Source organism: Bison bison, unplaced genomic scaffold, assembly GCF_000754665.1.
Source record: "Bison bison bison isolate TAMUID 2011002044 unplaced genomic scaffold, Bison_UMD1.0 scf7180017864061, whole genome shotgun sequence".
Lineage (NCBI taxonomy): Eukaryota > Metazoa > Chordata > Mammalia > Artiodactyla > Bovidae > Bison > Bison bison.
In genome coordinates, this window is record NW_011494633.1 from 4790817 (window position 1) to 4812470 (window position 21654).

At 41.1% G+C, this 21654-nt stretch overlaps 2 protein-coding genes across 4 annotated transcripts in view; one reads left to right on the top strand and one right to left on the bottom strand.

Moving 5' to 3' along the window:
- Positions 1–21654, top strand: part of LOC104985809 (U3 small nucleolar RNA-associated protein 14 homolog A) — a 37107-nt gene that overhangs the window by 6662 nt on the left and 8791 nt on the right. The window contains exon 3 of one of the 3 annotated variants that reach the window (XR_824971.1): positions 17002–17189. Coding sequence is in view for 1 of the 3 variants with exons in the window: in XM_010836182.1 (XP_010834484.1) it covers positions 8211–10520 (2310 nt within the window). In the remaining 2 variants the exon portion in view is untranslated. Of the gene's footprint in view, positions 1–7829; positions 10699–17001; positions 17423–21654 lie in introns of those variants that run through there. The other 2 variants (XR_824970.1, XM_010836182.1) reach the window with 2 other exon arrangements.
- The window catches only part of CATSPERB (catsper channel auxiliary subunit beta), a 121108-nt gene continuing 111402 nt past the window's right edge, over positions 11949–21654 (bottom strand). The window contains exons 23-26 of the mRNA XM_010836181.1: positions 21216–21351; positions 18136–18236; positions 17076–17150; positions 11949–12290 (exon numbers count right to left, since the gene is read on the bottom strand). Of these exons, the coding sequence (XP_010834483.1) occupies positions 12102–12290; positions 17076–17150; positions 18136–18236; positions 21216–21351 (501 nt within the window). The 3' untranslated portion in view covers positions 11949–12101. The remainder of the gene's footprint in view (positions 12291–17075; positions 17151–18135; positions 18237–21215; positions 21352–21654) is intronic.

Genomic DNA, 21654 nt, shown 5'->3' on the forward strand with positions numbered 1-21654 from the left:
TTTTAACATCTAATTCTCTTTCCTTGATTAATTCTGCTAGAGATAAACAGATTTGAAGTATCTTTTTTTCATTCATTCAACACATACTTAGTAATGACTACGTATAAGAAACAATTTGCTGAAAGAAAAGATAAGATGGAAACGAAATATAAAAAATTCTTGATAAAGAAAAAATTATTTTAAGCTCCTGTTTCAAAAAAATACATTCCCAGGAATGAGACTGTGATAATTCTATCTCTATTAACAAAATTGATTTTTTCCTAAGATTGCTGTTATTTTGCAATAATTCATTTTAGACAGATCAATTTGTTATTAGAGGGTTAATTTTTTCTTCTAAGTCCCAAAGGAAAACTACATGTTCTTAAAAATATGATTAAAACAGAAAAAAAAATTGACCAGAATGATTATCAATTTTATCACAACCAGAATCTCTGAGATTTATGAATGGCATGATGGCAAATCAGAAAGGGATCTCTTTTTTTAATTTGATCCTGAGAAATGTTCACAAGATATAACCAATTTATTCAGAGACAGGATCTAACATGACAGATTCTCCTGTAAACTGATCTAGGTTGGGGACCAAAGGAGAGTTAGGATGAACCACTGCTGCTGCTGCTGCTGCTAAGTCGCTTCAGTTGTGTCCGACTCTGTGCGACCCCATAGACAGCAGCCCACCAGGCTCCCCCATCCCTGGGATTCTCCAGGCAAGAACACTGGAGTGGGTTGCCATTTCCTTCTCCAGTGCATGAAAGTGAAAAGTGAAAGTGAAGTCGCTCAGTCGTGTGCGACTAGTAGCGACCCCATGGACTGCAGCCTTCCAGGCTCCTCCGTCCATGGGATTTTCCAGGCAAGAGTACTGGAGTGGCTTGCCATTGCCTTCTCCAAGGATGAACCACAGTCTGACCCCAAACCATTTTTCCAAGAGAATTACTTTATCTTAGGTATGCTTATACATGTACATACACACACACACACACACACACACACACACACACAGATACACACACACAAAAACAGAAGACTAAGAAAAGATATCAAAATTTTAGGTGGTATGATTTTAATTTTTCTTCCTCATACTTTTATTTTCTAAATTCCCCCATTACTACTCTTAAGAAAACAAAGACAGATGAAAAAGAAACACATAATTATATACATATCATAATGATCCTCAAAACCTCTTCTTCTGAGTCCTGCTTATTCATTTCAACAAATATTTATTGAGTGCCTACTCAATAAATTGTGGGATGTGCCTATTGTGCCTGTGGGATGTTACATATCGTGCTACTTCATCTGAACATCTTTCATAGAAGGGTGCTCTCATATCATATTTATGTTCTCCTGTTCATCCCCAAATTTGATATAAAATGTTTTTCATTCCTCATTCACTTATTGAACATCAACCATGTGTTAGTCACTACCCTGGACAGGCATTAAAAGGAAATGTGATAGAAAATCAGCACCACACCTAGTGAAGAGGAGAGACAAGTGTGTAAAGAGCAGACCCAGGCTAAGAGGTGTGATAATATAGAACTGTGCACAGTGTTGCACTACTCAAAGGAAAGAAAAACTCCTTATCAAAGAAAGCTGGGAGAGAATTTCTCAGTAGAGGAGACATTTCAACTGGACCTTGAATGATGGGTCAAATGATCATGGATGAGAAAGGAGACTGGCAGAGAAGGAGAAGGCTGGCAGAGAGGTGGAGGCTGACTGGGAGGCTCTGTGGGGCAAGCTGGGGACAGCAGGGAGGGCTCCCAATTCCAAAGCAGGCAGAGGTTCTAATGACACTGGCTGGCGTCTACCAAGAAAGGCACGGAGGGGGTCGATGGGCTTGGAGCACACATCCTTGTTTGGAGGTAGAAGGACTCCAGTCACCCACCAATCCCAGCTCTTTCCCCTTCCCTTCCATCTGAATTGCACTGCGGTTTGCCCAGAGCCCTCAGCCATTGACACTCAGTCATTGATACCATGCTCAGTCCTCATCTCTGCTCTCCATAGGCTGCATCAGGTTTTTGTTCTTCAGCAGTTAGAGGGATTGCCAAGCCAAATAATGGTTTTTCCTTTTCTGGAAATGGTGCCAGTGAACAGAAGGTGAGGTCTGCATTGCTTGACTTTGTCCCTGGCCATAGCTGGTTGATCTAGGAATAACCATCTGATCTTTCAGCCAATCAGGTTCCTGCTGAGGACTTTTAACCGGAACTGGGAGCCCCACAATGGAAGTTCTAGCTGTGTGTATGTGCAGGGAGTTTAGTTACACGATGGCAAAGTGTGAGGTTGCTCAGGAACTCCTGACACTGTAGCCTGAGCTGCTTAGGTTAATCATGGACTTCCTGGCTGTGACATAAGATGGGGGTGGGCAGGAAGAGGGGGTGGATATTAGTTGAACACTGAAAGAGGAATATTGTAATTTAGAATGGTTGCTTCTGATGGTGCTGAGAGACTCAAATCCCAGTATAACTGACCTAGCAAAAAAGCCTTCCTCGGAACTGTCTTGTTACCCTTCTGAATGAAGCTCTTATGGCTGTGGCCCAAAGCTGAGATGATGAAAACCCAGTTCAGAACAGATTTTGAGGATTTCTGAAGTACACTTCCAGTTGAATTCACAACCCAGGTAAATATTGTTAATGAATATCAAAGTGGTAGATTAGATTTCCAAGTGTGTATTTCAGTTGTGTCCGACTCTTTGTGACCCTATGGACTGTAGCCTGCTAGTCTCCTCTGTGCCTGAGATTCTCCAGGCAAGAATACTGGAGTGGATTGCCATGCCCTCATCCAGGGAGGAGATCTTCCCAACCCAGGGATTGAATCCTTGTCTCCAGCATCTCCTGCATTGGCAGATGGGTTCTTTCCCACTAGTGCCACCTGGGGAGCCCTTTATACTTCCATAAATGACTAAAATAATCCCTCCTAACCATATAGGCTCTTCTGCCATGTCACCTTGCCATTCAAAAGAGGTGGTGTCTGTTTCTCCTGCCTTTGAACCTGGGCTGGCATTGGGACCACCTTGACCAGTAGAATGAAGCAGAAGTGATACTCTGAGACTTTGAAGTCTCACGTGTTAAAGTCTGGCGGTGCTCACTTTAGTGTTCTGGGGGAAGCCACCTGCCATGTAAGAAGTCCAATTACTATGAAAGTACAAGTCTGTGAGTAAGCCAAAGCTATTAATAGCTTCATGGAGATGCCACATGGAGAGACAGATGCCTTTTGGCCAGAACCCAGCTGCTGCAGTCAACCCAGCTGAGGAGCCAGATGTGTGAGTTAGGAAGCCATCTTGGGCATCCTAGCCCTGGCCCACAAAGAAGCCTAAACTTGTTCCTTTGGAGGATGGTGCTTTCTGATAAGCCTGCTGCATTTGGTGGCCTTCAGTGAACCTCATCTCTCAGTATTTATGATTGTGCATAGTCCTACTCCCTTAAATCTGGGCGAGGCTGGTGATTGGCTCTAGCCAATAGAATGTAGATGGTGTTACACTAGTACTAGGCCCAAGCGTGGCAGTTTCCTCTTGGATTTTTAGGAGACCTGAGCTGCCGTGTAAGAGGTCCAACTAACCCGTAAGGAAGCCACATAGAGGGGCCAGGTAGAAAAGAAATAGGTCCAGAGACTACTACATGGAGTGAGAAAGAAGCTCAGACATCAGGTGCCCAGCTGAGCTGAGTCTCCAGCCAGTCCTCCAGCTGAGGATATACGAGAGGGGTCATTGGTAAGACCAGCAGAAACACCCAGCTGAGTCCAGCCCAGGCTACCATCTTGAGAAAATAAAATGGTGGTGGTTTTGTTGTTGTTCTGTCGCTCAGTTGTGTCTGACTCTTTGCGATCCCATGGATGCAAAGATCACCTAAATTCTTATTTAGATCTAAATTCTTCCTTCAGTGAAACCTATGCCAGTTCCTGCTGTGCTTCCCTTGTAGACCAAATCTAAAAATCCCTCCTTTTGCCTACTCATTGTCCAATGGTGGATTCTGACTCAAACAGGAGAGTGTTAAGCACTATCAGAATAGAAAAGAGTTATACCATAGAATTGCAAATTATAGTGTATGCTCATTTTATTGTTAAAACTCAGAGGAAATGTTTATGGACCAGGAATTTTGAAATGCTTGAAAAAAATTGAAGAACATAATTTGTGATTATTTTTAATTCATTGTCATAGTGATATTGTATTTGTTATGCTAGCTAAGGCTGCTGGCTGGGGTTCTAAGGGATTGGATTGACTAATGTAAATTGGGCCCAGTACCTGCACTATGTTAGGTGATGCTGAAAGGCCAGAAAGCACCTGATACAGTGGAGAGAGAAGAATTCAAAGACTAATAACACCCAGAAGTCTGTCTCCCTTTTTTCATCATTAAGAGCAGATTCATAAGGGAAGCATCTGAGTCTTTTAAAATGTACTCCCTGACACTCCCTGTATAATAGCTAACACTTCTAATAGCACCTTCTAGATGCCAGGCTCTTTTCTAAGCACTTTACATATATTAGCTCCTTCAATTCCCAAGGAATTGAATGAGGCAAGTAATGTCATTTTTATATTGGCAATAAAACTGAGACACAGAGAAGTTACTTTCTCAAGATGACACAGCTAGAAAATGGCAAAGACAGTAGATGATCCTACTCTGGAGTCCAAGCTCTTAACTGCCATCTTGGTAGGACTGGTTGAAGGCAGGCAGTGCTGCACTTAGATATGGATCCCTCATATTGATGGAAACGAGAGGTGCCGAAGATGACCACATCCCCTGTGCTCATTATAATGACAGCCAAGTGGGCACCATAGCCATGGCACCTAGAGGGCCCTGGCACCTGGCATGTTGCTTCCATGTCAAGTATGGGCCTTCCCCTGGCCATTTAGTGGCACGCTGTAACTCTTCTGCCACTGTGACTCTGTGCCCCAGTCTAGTGGGGAGCAAGGCGACCATCTCATGATGTAGTAGGACCCGAAGAGCATAAAGAAACAATTTCCTAAGATATCTTGGTAAGATTCCATGATGAAATAGAAAATTAAGGTTAGTAAGAATACGCTTTAGCAAAGTTTGGATGAATTCAGTATTCTGGATCCCGTAGTGATGTCCCATTCCAAAGTAAAGAACAGGCTAGAGAACCGCACATTCCCTACTGCCAAGACAAACGATGCCTGGAAATGGGAGGCTGAACATGCCACATACCATTTAGAATTTCTGCTCTAATAATTTTGGTTCGAAAAAATGGACAGCTTTGAGTGGGATCTAGCCCAGTTCCAGCTGCAGTACAAATTGGTTACTCTTCTCTCATGACCCAGTAGACCCATGAACAAATTTAAGCCTTGTTTGTGTCAAGAACTGTGAAGGATCTGAGATACTTAGCTACTTGCTAAGTAACGACGTAGTTCTGGTGATGCTGGTGGAGGACAGAAGACACTGGGACAAAACAAACAACTCATTAATTTCAACAACAGCAGTAGCCAGAGGATCAGTGTCTTTGTACCACACTTTGCACCTGAGCCCTCAGTTCAGTTCATTCGCTCAGTCGTGTCCGACTCTTTGCAACCCCATGAATCACAGCACACCAGGCCTCCCTGTCCATCACTAACTCCCTGAGTTTACTCAAACTCATGTCCATTGAGTCGGTGATGCCATCCAGCCATCTCATCCTCTGTCGTCCCCTTCTTCTCCTGCCCGCAATCCCTCCCAGCATCAGGGTCTTTTCCAATGAGTCAACTCTTCACATGAGGTGGCCAAAGTATTGGACTTTCAGCTTTAGCATCAGTTCTTCCAATGAACACCCAGGACTGATCTCCTTTAGGATGGACTGGTTGGATCTCCTTGCAGTCCAAGGGACTCTCAAGAGTCTTCTCCAACAGCACAGTTCAAAAGCATCAATTCTTCGGCGCTCAGCTTTCTTCACAGTCCAACTCTGACATCCATACATGACCACTGGAAAAACCGTAGCCTTGACTAGATGGACCTTTGTTGGCAAAGTAATGTCTCTGCTTTATAATATGCTATCTAGGTTGGTCATAACGTTCCTTCCAAGGAGTAAGCATCTTTTAATTTCATGGCTGCAGTCACCATCTGCAGTGACTTTGGAACCCAAAAAATTAAGTCTGACACTGTTTGCACTGTTTCCCCATCTATTTGCCTAGGGTGACACAAAGCAGGCTAGATGACAGGTGCACACATGATGAGTTGCGTTACCTGGTAGGAACCCTGAACTTACAGAACCTGAGACTGTTACCACAGGCAGTAAGCATGCTGCCTTTTGCTCCATAAAAAGATGAATTCCTTGTACAGTAGGCATGTGTGCCCATTCGCTCGGCATGTCTTATCCACTACCATGTGTTGCTCCATTTCTGTCACTTTATGTACCAACACAGGGAATGAGGTGATAAAAAATGAGAATAGTCAGGCTCTGACGAATTTGGAATTTTTCCAATCAGGAAATCTGGAAAGAAGTTAATTTAATTTCCACGTACATTTAAGTGTTGTATTATAATTAAACACTTAAATTTTAATTACCCGTAGGGGGACAACAACAATCTTTTCAGCACACTGGAACCTTAGACATTTTAATCCCTCACGATTTGCCTCTGTCCTATCCTCATTCATATCACAAAAAGAAGTGAGGTAACGGGTAGATGTTTTGGGGATTCATAGCATTATTTTTTTTTAAGTCTTTTTTGAAATTTTGTTTCTGTCTTATGTTTTGGTTTTTTGGCCATGAGGCATGTGGGATCTTAGTTTCCCAACCAGGAACTGAAGCTGCACCCCCTTAACTTCTGGACCACCAGGGAAGCCCCCGTTGCATGATTGCTACTCTGCTATCCAGAAACGTGGATGGTCTTATGACATAAAGAAGTCTACCAGTGGTCCTGGGGACGCTGTGATTTCTCCCGTTGGATGAAATGTATGTTCCATGTTGGAGATCCCCAGTATACAGGGATGCTTGAGATAGCTGGAACACAATAAAATGGGAAGTAAGGGGTGGAGAATGAATGTGATTATTTTTAGATTTCACTTAATAAGCCACTGCCAACAGTTTTGCTTTTTGAGCTCTGTTAATCAAGTGACCTATCTAACCAGTGTAAAAATACCAGTGAACACAACAGTGACCCCAGTGATTCCACCAAGACTGCCATGTAGCCATTTTTGTGCATTAGAAAAACAGGCACAAGAGGGGATCATCAATCTTATTGAGAAAAAATAGAGATGCTCTAACACAGGGAAAAGTGAAAGTCTCTCAGTCGTGTCCAACTCTTTGCAACACCATGGACTATACAGTCCATGGAATTCTCCAGGCCAGAATACTGGAGTGGGGAGCCTTTCCCTTCTCCAGGGGATCTTCCCAACCCAGGGATTGCACCCAGATCTCCCACATTGCAGGCAGATTCTTTACCAGCTGAGCCACAAAGGAAGCCTGTAACACAGTGAGGACCAATATTAATTGGGTGTCTTTCAGGCCACACACTTTTACTACCAAGGATACCCCAAGATAAAAATCCATATAAACTGAAAAAAAAAAAAAATCAATGGAAACTAACTTACAGAGTGATAGGTATCTGATTGCCAAAGCCTCAGATCCTTCAGGAATGAAGGCATTTCATTGTTTGGGGCAAAGGATCCTAATCAAATGAAGTACAGTTCAGAGGCAAGGCAGCATGTGGAATGTGTGGAGGAGAGATAAACCTAAGATAAACTAAGCCAGCTTTAGGGGCTTAGTTACGGGGTCATAAAAGTCACTTTTTTTTTTTTTAATTTTATTTTATTTTTAAACAACATAATTGTATTAGTTTTGCCAAATATCAAAATGAATCCACCACAGGTATACAAGTGTACTAATTATCACCATTTTCTTCCTTTTTTGACAAGAAATTAAGAGAAATTGATAGCACCTAGAGATCCTGGACTCCAAGAACAGTGGCTCTATGACATTATCTCTGGAATCCCATCATTAGCTGACTTTGGATGGACTGTTTTCAGGGAAGAGGTGAATAAATTTGTGGTCACATGAAGAATGAATTAGCTGAGCAGGGGTATCTTTGAACACACAGGAATACAGATGCATGCATACATGGCATCCTACAGCTCAAACAGCCAAAGTGTGGACCACAGGATGGAATCTTAGGTTAAATAACTTTCCTGAGGTCACACAGCTTGTAGGTGATGGAGCTAGATAAAAACCAGGCTATAAGATGTTAATATCACCTTTCGACTTCCACTCCTGGTCCATGTGAGAGACAGGCTGCTGAGATGAGCAGGAACCAGGCTGCAGAGAGCAACCTTCTGGCTTTGAACCAACAGAAAGAACTAGAGGATTTGCCAAAAGACTACCCCTTGAGCACCAGTGAAGATGAAGGGGACAACGATGGGGAAAGAAAGCATCAGAAGCTTCTGGAATCAATCAGTTCACTTAATAGAAAGGATAGGCAGAAATTGGCTGAGAGGTCTGAGGCTAGTCTGAAGGTGTCAGAGTTCAGTGTAAGTTCTGAAGGATCAGGAGAAAAGCTGGTCCTTTCAGATCTGCTTGAGCCTGTTAAAACTTCATCCACATTGGCTGCTGTGAAAAAGCAGCTGAATCGAGTGAAATCGAAGACTGTGGAGTTACCACTTCACAGAGAAGAGATTGAGCAGATCCACAGAGAAGTGGCATTCAATAAAAGCTCCCAAATCCTCTCCAAATGGGATCCTGTCGTTCTGAAGAACTGGCAAGCAGAGCAGCTGGTTTTTCCCCTGAGCAAGCCCCAATCAGTCTTTGCTCCCATTGAACATGTGGTCAGTGGCTGGAAAGCAGGAACTCCCCTGGAGCAGGAGATTTTTGATCTTCTCCATAAGAATAAGCAGCCTGTGACAGAGCCTTTACTGACTCCTGTGGAAAAGGCCTCTCTCAAAGCTATGAGCCTGGAAGAGGTAAAGATGCGCCGAGCAGAGCTTCAAAGGGCCCGGGCCCTGCAGTCCTACTATGAGGCCAGGGCTCGGAGAGAGAAGAGAATCAAAAGCAAAAAGTATCACAGAATTCTGAAGAAAGGAAAGGCCAAGCAAGCCTTAAAAGATTTTGAGAAGCTGCAGAAGGTCAATCCTGCTGCGGCACTGGAAGAACTAGAAAAACTTGACAAGGCCAGAATGATGGAGCGAATGAGCCTTAAGCACCAGAACAGTGGGAAATGGGCAAAATCAAAGGCAATTATGGCCAAATACGACCTGGAGGCTCGCCAGGCTATGCAGGAACAGCTGGCCAGGAACAAAGAGCTGATGCAGAAGGTCCAGGCGGCCTCTGAGAGTGAGGAAGAGGAGGAAGTCCAGGAGGAAGAGGAAGAACCTCTTGTCCCTGACATGGTGAATGGGGTGCAGATAAAGGCAAATGGACTGAACCCCTGGATGTTCCAGAATCACTTCATTGTTGCCAAAGAGGCTGAGGTCCAGAAAGACCTGGAAAATCCTGCTGAGCCTGAAGCCCAGGAGACTTCTGAAAGTGAGGAAGAAAGAGCAGTGGTGGAGGAAGAAACTCTCTTGAAAGAATTTGAGGAAAGGCGATCACTTAGACAGAAGTCTGAGCTCAACCACATGGCGGAGCCAGTGCACAGACATGTAACAAAGGATCCTAGCAGCCAGGAGGTTCTGTCCGAATTGAGGGCACTGTCTCAGAAACTCATCACAGAGAACCATCAGTCAGGGAAGCAAGAACTGAGTTCAGCGAGGACAGCTCAGAGAGAGGAACCTGCCAGGGAGGAAGAGGAGCCTATGTTGCTGCAGAGGCCAAAGAGAGCTCAGACTCTGGATGAGCTGGAGGAGCTGGGCAGAGAAGGGTGTGTTGAAAACAAGGAGCTTCCCAGAACTGCAGTGGAAGGCCTGCAGTTGGAGAAGAATCTAAGTAATCATATTGGCACCCCCAAGGAGAAGAAAAGGAAGGAGCAAATGATTGATCTCCAGAACCTCCTAACCACAAAATCGTCTTCCGTGAAGTCCTTGGCAGTTCCCACGACTGTACAGGAGTCGGAAGATGAAGAAGAGAGAGATCAAAGGCAGATGATAAAGGTAGCTTTTGCTGGGGATGATGCCATCAGAGACTTCTTGAAAGAGAAGAGGGAAGCTGTGGAGGCGAGTAAGCCAAAGGACCTGGACCTGACTCTGCCTGGCTGGGGCAAGTGGGGTGGTATGGGCCTGAAGCCCAGTGCCAAGAAGAGACGCCGGTTTCTCATTAAAGCCCCTGAGGGTCCTCCAAGGAAAGACAAGAATTTGCCAAACGTGATCATCAGTGAGAAGCGGAACATCCATGCAGCAGCTCATCAGGTGCAGATGCTTTCACATCCATTCACACACCATCACCAATTTGAAAGGACCATCCAGACCCCCATAGGATCTACATGGAACACCCAGAGGGCCTTCCAAAAGCTGACCATGTCCAAGGTTGTCACCAAGCCAGGCCATATCATTAAGCCTATCAAAGCAGAGGATGTGGGCTACCGATCTTCCTCAAGGTCGGACCTCTCTGTCGTACAAAGGAATCCAAAACGACTTTCCATACGTCACAAAAAACTTCTGGAGAATAACTGTGTGGATTGAATTGCTGAAGTAGTGACACCTTGGTGCCGGGAACCAATAGCCCCGACTTCCTCCACTGGCCTGGTTTTACTTGGAGCTGCAAGATGATTCCAAAACAAGCTTAGCACACCATGGGTGTAGTTAAGCCACATTTTAGAAATAAAGGCATTTTTATCTATTTAACTGGAAAAAAAAAAAAGATGTTAATATCAGGGGCAAGTGAGTGTGGGTTATATGAGAACTCTCTGTACCACCATAATAACTTTTCAGTAAATGTTAAAGTAGTTAAAAAAATTTATTAAAAGAAGAAACACAGGTTGTCAAACTCTGTAGTTTACACTTTTAATCTCTGTGCCATGTTTAATCTCTGGAGCCCTAGCCCAAGTGATGCTCTGAGGAGCTGACAAATTCCTGTCTCCTAGGTCCCCAGAATGGGTCTCCTTCCTCCCCACAGACAAGCACTCCTTGTCCAGATTTTGCTTTGATTTTCTGGCTTCCTGTAGTATCCTTCCAATAAACTCCCTTTTCATTGTAATTAGGATGGATTTCTATTACCTGCAACAGAACAGCAATTCACAAAGCCAGGCACTGTTCTAATTACTTTGTTTGTATTAATTCATTTGGCCTTCACAACAGCCCTATTAGGTAGGTATTAATATTATCCCCATTTTACAGGTGAAAACACTCAGGCACAAAGAAATTAAATGATTTTCTCAGGTCATACATCTCAGAAGTGGCAAACTTGTAATGTCTGGCTCCTGAGTCTGAGTGCTGGGTCTACCCTGCCCACTGTCCTCTCAGAAGAACTTTCAGGATACACAGGCACGGCCATGGTTTGCGGTTCCCAGAACTGGACTCTCCTGGGCTGGGTGCCTAGCCTTGCCCCATGTTGTTAAGAGCAGACTGTGGCTCCTCCTGGGCTTTTTCAGGAGGGTATAACTCTCTGATCTCCAAATGTACTGGCCATCTTCTGACGACCTGGGAACGGGTGCTCTCAGAGCACACAGAGGTGCATCTTTTGGAATTCTACATGTCACATGTAGTTCTGTAAACCAGTACTGCCCCCAGACTCAGCCCCATGACGGGGTCACATTTCCTCTTTAGGTATTACAATCTGATTTTGAAGTTGCCTCAAGAAAACCCAAATGGCTTCACCTGTAATTCCCACGAGGTTCTGAAAGCATACATGGACATGGGCCTCCTTTATCACCTGTCTTTCCCTGGCAGGACTGCATTCTCCTTATTCTAATCAGAAAAGGACAAGGCTCAGAATGGGCTCCAGTCAACAAAAGCTATAGAATAAATACAGAAAACCCATTCCCCAAGAGATGGTTATCATTTTTCATTTTCTTAAAAATCTCAAGGAAAATTTTCTAAGTGTTAACATAAGAAATTTTCTATGTATCCAAAATAAGAGAATGGAATGGTAAACATGTTGCAAAGTGTAATTTGAGTTAAAATGCTAATTCTGTAGTATTTTATCTAATTTTTACATTAACATTTAAATATATTTTTTCTAGGAATTCTCTAATGAAACTAGGAAATACAGAGAAAATGATGATTATCATTTGTTCAATATTCAGATTTTCATCTATGAACTAGCTAATTGGCAGTGATATTTGTGGGGTTCACATTGTTTCTTCTAATCAGTTTTTTGAATGTATCCCATGGGTGGATATTACGTATTTGGAACATAAATGCTATAAAAATTAATCCCCCTAGCAGTACAGCTGCTGCAACAGCAATAAGTGTGTGTCCTGGAAATGGCAGAGGGACTTCGTCAACATAAATCTGCAACAGAGAAAGCAAAGTCTTATATTTAAGTTTTCTGAGCTCAGCAATTCAAAACATTGAACTTGACATGATTCACACAATGGTGGAAACACTACTACTCATATAGCAATATTCTGTCCAGACCAATATAGATATTCAGCCTCCACAAACCTTAGAAACAGTCTCTTGGCAATCTGACAGGTGAAAATGTGCACAATTTACATAGGGAATAAGACTTCAATTTATATCCTGTATCTTTATCTTTCATCTTTTTTCTTCTTCTTAATCTTTTTTCCTACGCTTGGGCTTACTTGCTCTGTGGCATGTGGGATCTTCCCAGACCAGGGATCGAACCCATGTCTCTTGCATTGGCAGGCAGATTCTTTACTACTGAGCCACCAGGAAAGCCCTATCATTTGTCTTTAATGGCAGAGGTGGTCAGACAGAGCACTTACACAGTAGGAAAACATTCTGTGTTCAGTCACAGAGGAAGAGGCAAAGTGCCATTGGAACATGGTGAAAGTGAAAGTGGCTCGGTCATGTCAGACTCTTTGCGACCCCATGGACTATACAGTCCATGGAATTTTCCAGGCCAGAATACTGGAGTGGGTACCCTTGCCCTTCTCCAGGGGATCTTCCCAACCCAGGGATCAAACTGGGTCTCCTGCATTGCAGGCAGATTCTTTACCCGTTGAGCCACAAGGGAAGCCCAAGAATACTGGAATGGGTAGCCTATCCCTTCTCCAGTGGATCTTCCTGACCCAGGAATTGAATCGGGGTCTCCTGCATTGCAAGCTGATTCTTTACCAACTGAGCTATCAGGGAACATGGAACATGGTGAGAAGTGCCTGACTGCTTAGAGTAACCAGGGAATGTGCTTCCCCATCAGAATCTTGGAGAATAAGAGGAGGAGGAGAAGGTACATTCAAGGTAGAGGAAAGAAGCATGTGCTCTTCCAGACTACCATCTCTTCAGAAAATTCTCAGTATGAGTGACAACAGTGGGAAATTTCTGTATATTTAAAATGTTTCCTCTGCCTGAGAGGATAATTAATAAAAACAAGTTCCTAGAGGGGAGACAGGACACTGACAGAAGCAAGGATCTTTTCCTCTGAGACTAGAGGTAAGGATGGACGCCATGTATGCTACAGGTAGAAATGGGGGCATATGGAGGGTAAAATGGTTCAAGCTTACGTTTTCCCTGTGAAGTAAGAGGCAAGATTATCTTTTGAGGTAGGAAAGTAGAGATGAAGGAAATAGGATGTGGGAATGTGGGAAATGCCAGGACAAGATAAAGGATTAAAAAGCTGCTGTAGTGTATAGCTCAAGTTCAAGGTATGACCATCCTTCAGTGACCTAAGGGTATATATGTTTTTAAGAAGCAATCCTATAGCTATTAATTTTTAAAACACTTTTTTCAGGTTCTTTCAGTTCTACTTTTGATATTGCTATTCGGAGTTTTATTACCTTACTTTGTATAAATAGCCTCCATTCCATGCTGTCAATTCATGTTGACATAATAACATTGCCAGATTGATCTCTGTAAAACATTGGTCTATAAAACAATTTTTTTTTTTTTTAAACACAGACTGCTTTATTTTCGAAAAAAAAAAGAATCTTGACCGTCTAGGTGAAGGTGAAAGTTGCTCAGTCATGTCTGACTTTTTGGACTCTACAATCCATGAAATTCTCCAGGCCAGAATATTGGAGTGGGTAGCCTATCCCTTCAGTGGATCTTCCCAATCCAAGAATTGAACTGGGGTCTCCTGCATTGCAGGTGGATTCTTTACCAACTGAGCTATGAGGAAGCCTTGACTATTTAGAAGTAGTACCAAAAAGGAGGTATTGAAAGCAACAGTATTTAAAAGGTGGCTCTGGCAAGTGGTGTGGAAAGCAGTGAGAAACCTTCTAATGTGAGAAGATAATTATCCTCGTGGTAATGGATCAGCTGGTTTAATCATGTCCTGTTGTACTTGGAGGCTCAGACTATGTACCCAGTGCTTCAGGAATTATTGGGGATTGAAGAAAATGGCAACCCACTCCAGTACTCTTGCTTGGAAAAAACACATGGATGGAGGAGCCTGGCGGGCTACAGTCCATGGGGTCGTGAAGAGTCAGACACAACTGAGCGACTTCACTTCACTTTTATAGAAAAATATTACCTACTGAATGTGATATACTACTTGTGGTTTTTGGAATGGTGCTCCAAGACAACAAAAGTCTTTCTTAAAAGGTGGCCCATCAGAGGAGGTTGAATAATTAGCTTTGTAAGATCTAAAGTTCTAATCTGTTTGTGGTCTGTGAGGAAGACAATTGTGTGCTGCACGTAATTGCAAAAATGAGTCTGCTTTTCTCTAAAGAAAATACCAAAGTTAGGAAGACCAGAGGAAATAATCCATTGTAATCATAATCTTTTTTTTTCTTCTATCTCTCTGTTCTGCTTCCTCAGTGTCGGATAACTCCCTCCAAAGTCCTAACAGTCCTACGGCTTGATAGTAGCTCCTGAGGCTGCAAGCTTCCTTGTTCAATGTCATTAAGAAAGAGCAAGTTCACATCTCAGCACTTTGAGCAAAAGCACTGGGATTGCACAGTTGTAGATCATGTGCTCATTCCTAAACACTCCTTTTCAAAAATGTTTAATAGCTTCTCATTGCTGATAGGAATTTTCCAAAGTTCTCATTCCGACATTCAAGGTGTCCCACAATGGGACCCTAACCTACCCACTTTCATATATATAACTTTCCATTCCAGCCAAATGGATCTACTATTGAAATGATTGCTTAATACCTCTCTGTATCTGTGTCTTTGCTGCTGTCATTCTTTCCACCCAGAATGCCTTCCTTACCCATTTCTACCTAAAACAAAATTTTAGTGACTTTACCAACTGGACAATATGAAAATTTCATTTCTTCAATTAAGCTATATAATACATTTCTAGGGCTTCCCTTGTGGCTCAGCTGGTAAAGAATCCGCCTGCAATGTGGGAGACCTGGGTTCAACCCCTGGGTTGGGAAGATCCCCTGGAGAAGGGAAAGGCTACCCATTCCAGTATTCTGGCCTAGAGAATTCCATGGACTGTATAGTCCATGGGGTTGCAAAGAATTGGACACCACTGAGCAACTTTCACTTTCACTTTTATACATTTCTGAGAGTGGAAACCCCATCACCCCTGAAATCATGTATTCTCCAAATTTCTGTCTCTAAAGCTCTTGAAAACAGTTTTTCTTTAAATGTTTCCCTTCCAATCTTCTATGATTATCTAAATATTCCAGGACATGTTTTTAAAAAAGGTTGAACACCAGAATCACAGAAAAGTATGTTCTAGACACGATATCTTTTTATCATCAAAATACTTCAGTTTGTGCTTCTTTAACACAAATTGAAAGGATTCACTCATATTAGAGTGCAATTATCAAAACCAAGATATTAACTGTGAGACAATGCTACTTTCTAATCTACAGATCTTACTCAAATTTTGTCAGTGATTTCAATAATGTCCTTTATGGTGAGAAAAAAAGCCAAAATTTTGTTTTGCATTCCATTGTTTTAGGATACTTTCAAAAGCATGATTTAAGAAACTTTATCTTTTTCTATTGTTTTTTAATGATTCTCTTCCTTTATTAACTGTGCAATCACTTCCTATTTTTCTTTCTTTCATTTTTATAATTCTTCCTTCATTCCTGAAACTTTGTGTCTCTGCTGACTTGTCTTCTTAGCCTGAAGAACTTCCTTATGCATTTTTTTAGAGAAGTTCTGCCTACAGTAGATTATTTTATTCTTCCTTCACCTGAAAATACCTTTATTTCCCTCTCATTCCTGAAGGATATTTTCACTAGATATAGAATTCTGGGTAGACAGTCCTTCCTCCCTACACTATGACTGTCCTCAGTACATTAAGGATGTTGTACAACTTTCTTCTTGCTTCTGTGGATTCCAGAATCTAATTCATTAGAGTTTTATCCTCCCGTATTATTGTGCTCTTCCATGAAACTGGGGCTGACCATGGGACAAAGAGGTGAGAACAAAGAGAAAAATAATGAGGATTTTCTCTTAGGCTCCTCATATGACAGGTACTTCTTTTTCTAGATCCTCTTTCTAGTGGGATGGATTTTCTCTCAGGATCTTAAGTGTCTACACTGCTGCTTTGACCACCTATCTGGTGCAGACTCATTACTGAGGCAGGGCCAGGACAGAAAAAGGAAAAGGAGAGAGTTGAGAGCTTTTGTTTCTGATAATGTTGTATTGGTATTTGACAGTGAATGAGCCATTAACTAATTTAATTAAATCCTCATTCCTCTACAACCCCATAGGCAGCAGATACCATTATGCGAGTAAGCAAAAATGAGTCATTGAACATCAGAGGGTGATTTGAGGAGACGGACTTTGATTTCCAATTCTTTTGGATCTTGATGGCTTTGGGAGCATATAAGACTCTACTGTAACAATGCAAATAACCAAAGGGAAGATAATGCTGGAAACTAAAAGGTTACAGACCGTGGTCTCTGTGGGGAGATAGTCAAGGGGATCAGAAAACCTAGCTAAATATGGAAGGTGAAGAGGGAACAAAAACAAACACAGGCAATTATTGCAACTTTCCCAGCATCAACTGGTCCTGAGACCTTTTGAGGACCCTGACTTCACCCTTGCTGATGATGTCACCTCCAGTCTCCAGGACCCCCCATCTCTGAGCCTTGTCCATCATATACATTCTGTCATTTTTTTCTCTTCAGTGTGTCCTGGACGGATGCCTGTCATATTACTTCCTCAGCCATCACCCCACTGGATACCTGTGCCTTCACTGTACCTGAAATTCTTCAACTAAGTTACAGAAAGAGACCCCCGGAACAACAGACACTCTGAAGTGAAAGAGCTCAGATCCCTGTGGAAAAAATACACCAGGCATTAGCAACATCGACATGTATGTTCCTTTAAGTAAAAATACACACTGGGGTTACTTTCCCTAACTGATCGTGCATAGAAAAATTCCCATCTCTTTTCTAAGCTTATTGAGCATATACTTTATATAACAAAATAAAAATGGAAGGAGAAGGACAAGAGTTTGAAACAGAGGGACTCGATAGCTGATACTTTTTTCTTTTTCTTTCTTCTTTTTTTGAAGAAAAGATATTCATTCTATTTTATTTATTTTCCCTACAGCTCTACTGAGGTATTATTGGAAAATAAAAATTATATACATTTAAGGTATACATGTGCTGGGGTTTTGGGGTAGATTTTTCTAAAATTGGAGTATAATTTCTTTTCAATGTTGTGTTAGTTTCTGCTGTACAGTAAATCAGCTATATATATCCCCTCCCTCTTGTATTCCCTCTGCCCCCCTACCCATCCCACCCATCAAGGTCATCACAGAGCTCCTAGATGAACTCCCTGTGCTATACAGCAGGTTCACAGACACATAAAGTCTAACAAGGCCTTGAGGAGCACTTTGGGCTAGTCCACATATATGGTTTTAATATGTCCCCTAACTTTTATTGGCTTTCACCACAATTACCTAGATTATATCAACGTGCTGTGCTCTTAGAGGCAGCTGGACCCAGAAGACATGTATCTGTGTGTGTCAAGGTGAAGAACAGTGAATCCGTTTCCACTAACTTTGGGAAACACCTTATCTGTTCCACCTTGATAATCCATTAGTCTTGTATTTCAGCTCAAAAAATGGTAAGTTAATGTTAAATTCAACATTAAGGTATCTATAGAAATAACAGCATCAAGGGAAATGGAGGAAAGCCTCCACACACTTCTCAGATGCTATTTCCACCATTCATAGATAACTAAACTTTAAAAACAAAGACATAAAGGTCTTATCTAAACTCAAAATAGGGAAAATACAAATGTTGTCAACTTACTTTTATACTTAAGTTGAGGCCTAAAGGATTATACACTGGAACAGAAAGAATCGATTCTAAGTAGGTCTTCATTTTTTTAACGTTTTCTGGCACAGTGTGTCCTAAAATCACACCAAGTGTATTTTAAGCACATGTATGCTATTTTCTCATTCTGCATAAAGTTTCTTAAGTACATTAAGGTACAATGAAAGATTCCAGTCTATAACATGGCTACCTTCTTTCATAGTTTTAGTTCTTCTTGACTTGGTGGAGAATATATTTATGGGAAATTAGCCCTAGCGTATGACAGTGTATCTTCTCAGGGGCATCATCAAGAAGGACAAGATCTCTGACCACCTTAATCCAGACTGACCTTTCTTTCCTGCCTTATGCTCTTGACTAGTCCTGATCTGCCTACATTTTGGATATTTGGCAATGAAATAATTTCAGGACTACCTTAGCAGTTGGTAAATGATTTCCAGTAAGGTAGCAGAGAAATTCCACAATAAGATCACTAAATCTTTTCTAAAGGAAATGATCAGTTACTCCTGTTTTCTTATAATTCTTTCTAAAACTAGATATGTAGTGTAGAGGTTAGAGATTGCAGTGGTGTAATGGTACATGGGATGTAAAGGGGGAAAAAAACCTCTGATTGCAGCATCTGCCAATTTACAGGATGTGAATATTGTTTTCTAAATTAAAAAGAGACACTGATGTATAGAACAGTCTTATGGACGCTGTGGGAGAGGGAGAGGGTGGGAAGATTTGGGAGAATGGCAATGAAACATGTAAAATATCATGTAGGAAACGAGTTGCCAGTCCAGGTTCGATGCACGATGCTGGATGCTTGGGGCTGGTGCACTAGGACGGCCCAGAGGGATGGTATGGGGAGGGAGGAGGGAGGAGGGTTCGGGATGGGGAACACATGTATACCTGTGGCGGATTCATTTTGATATTTGGCAAAACTAATACAATTATGTAAAGTTTAAAAAAAACAGAAAAAAAAAAGAGTCAGTGACTAAACAAAAAAAAAAAATTTAAGTTGAAGTGTAGTTGATTTAAAATATTATGTTAGAAAAAATATTATGTTAGTTCCTAGTATATTGCAAAGTGATTCAGCATATATATATATATATATATTCTTTTTCATATTCTTTTCTATTATAGGGTATAACAGGATATTGAATATAGTTTCTTGTGCTATACAATAAGACTTGTTTATTTATTTACTTTATATATAGTAGTTTGTATCTGCTAATCCCAAACTCTTAATTTCTCCTTCTCCCACCCCTTTTCCCCTTTGGTAACCATAAATTTATTTACTATGTCAATGAGTTTTCTTCTGTTTTGAAAATAAGTTCATTTGTAACATATTTCAGATTCCACATATAAGTGATATCATGTGATATTTATCTTTTTCTTACTTGCTTAGTGTGATAATCACTAGGTCCATCTATGTTGCTGCAAATGGCATTATTTCATTCATTTTATGGCTGAGCAATAGTCCATCTATATATGTCTCTCTCTCTCTCTCTATGTCTATATATATATATATATATATATATGTATCTCACATCTTCTTTATCCATTCATCTGTCCGCGGGCACTTAGGTTGCTTCCATGTCTTGGCTATTGCAAATAGCGCTGCTATGAACAGAGGGGTGCATGTATCTTTTTCAATTATAGTTCGGTTGGGATAGACACCCAGGAGTGGGATTGCTGGGTCATGTGACAGTTCTCTCTTTGGTTTTAAGAAACCTCCACATTGTTCTCCATAGTAATTGTACCAATTTACATTCCTACCAACAGCATAGGAGGGTTCCCTTTTTTCCATACAGGGTATGAATATCCTCTTCATGACTAACTTTAAGCAACTAGTGTGTAACAACCAGCATGCAAAATACTTGAATATTTAACAGTTGGCACTCAAAGAGAATAGGTTGCAGCAAACCATGGAAAAATGAGGATGTTAGTTAAAGCAAAATGTTTACTAATTCTCTTTGCTTAATTTTTCATTTCAAAAATTCATATGTGGGTCAGAGTACGACTCACAGAATATGAAATGTCTGGATATTTGGTCACATTTAGAAATTTCATTTAACTCCATTTATTGATGTATCAATCTATCTACCCATAAATCTCCTTAAAAGTACACATTCATGAACAAACACAAATGTGCAACAAAAAATTATCTATTTGAGGTAAAATTGAATTTTGGTAGATTTCATTTTACTTATTTAGAAATACTTTTGCATTATTTCAGTTATTTTATCATAAGCTATTTAATAAACTTTTCTTATATAATTAGAAGACAGATCCTATGGATAATCTGGCAACACCTTTTATATCTTCCTCCATACAAGCGATGAAAGGAGACGCCAGACCAACGTGTAGCACAAACTCAATCATTTTTGCTGCTAATCTAGATAATGGTCTGAATCCAGGTCACTGAAGTGATGATGAAATAAGTGTGAGACACAGACACAGAAAACAAACTTATGGTTAACAAGGGGAAAGGGGAAGAAGGGATAAACTAGGAGGCGGGGATTAACATAGATAAGCACTATTTACAAAACAGATCGCCATCAAGGACCTATTGTATAGCACAGGGAAATCTCAATATTTTGTAATAATTTATAAAGAGTAAAGAATTTGAAAAAGAATATATAAATATATGTACAACTGAATCATTGCACTGTATTAAAAATAAGTATGAGATGATAGAAGTAGCATGGACACTGATATAATAACCGATTCAACTTCTTTTCCAAAGACCTCTTGATTATCTTTTGGGTGAAAAGGTTTTGTAAACCACTTCCCTAGGTAATAACAGTGTGTGTGCTGGGCTCAGTCGTATCTGACTCTTTGCAGCCCCATGGACTGTACCCCGCCAGGCTCCTCTGTCCATGGAATTTTCCAGGCAAGAATACTGGAGTGGGTTGCCATTTCCTATTCCAGGGATTTTCCTGACCTGGGGCTTGAACCCACATCTCTTGCATCTCCTGCATTGGCAGGTGGATTCTTTACCACTGCGCAACCTGGGAAGCCCAATAACCACAGTACTTATAGCTGTAACAATTGTAGAAGAAAGCAAATCCTACTTAGGTTCCAGTTTTCCCTGTTATTCACTTCAGTCACAGTAACCAGGTATGGAGTTTCCACTGGGAAATTTCCATCTTCACTGTAAACTTGCAAAGAAACTGGATATTGTATAACTGGAAACTTAAAACGAGGAACCTAAAATGCAAATGCCAAGAATGAGTATAAATTTGGAAAATTCAATACTAATTTCATTTCCTGGAAAAGGATGAATAGAATTTGGCTATTCTAAATTAAGTGTGCTTCTGAGAGAATTTCTGCCTTCTCAGGTCATGAAAAAAAATCTGTCTTACAGTAGAATCAGTGTGAATTCCAAAAGTAATATGCAAACACTGTGGTAGCAAAACTTGTATCTTTCTATTGACCTTTTTTTTTTCCCATAGGAATTTGCTATGATGATTTTTTTTACTAACCCATATCCCTTAAGGTACTGTATGAACT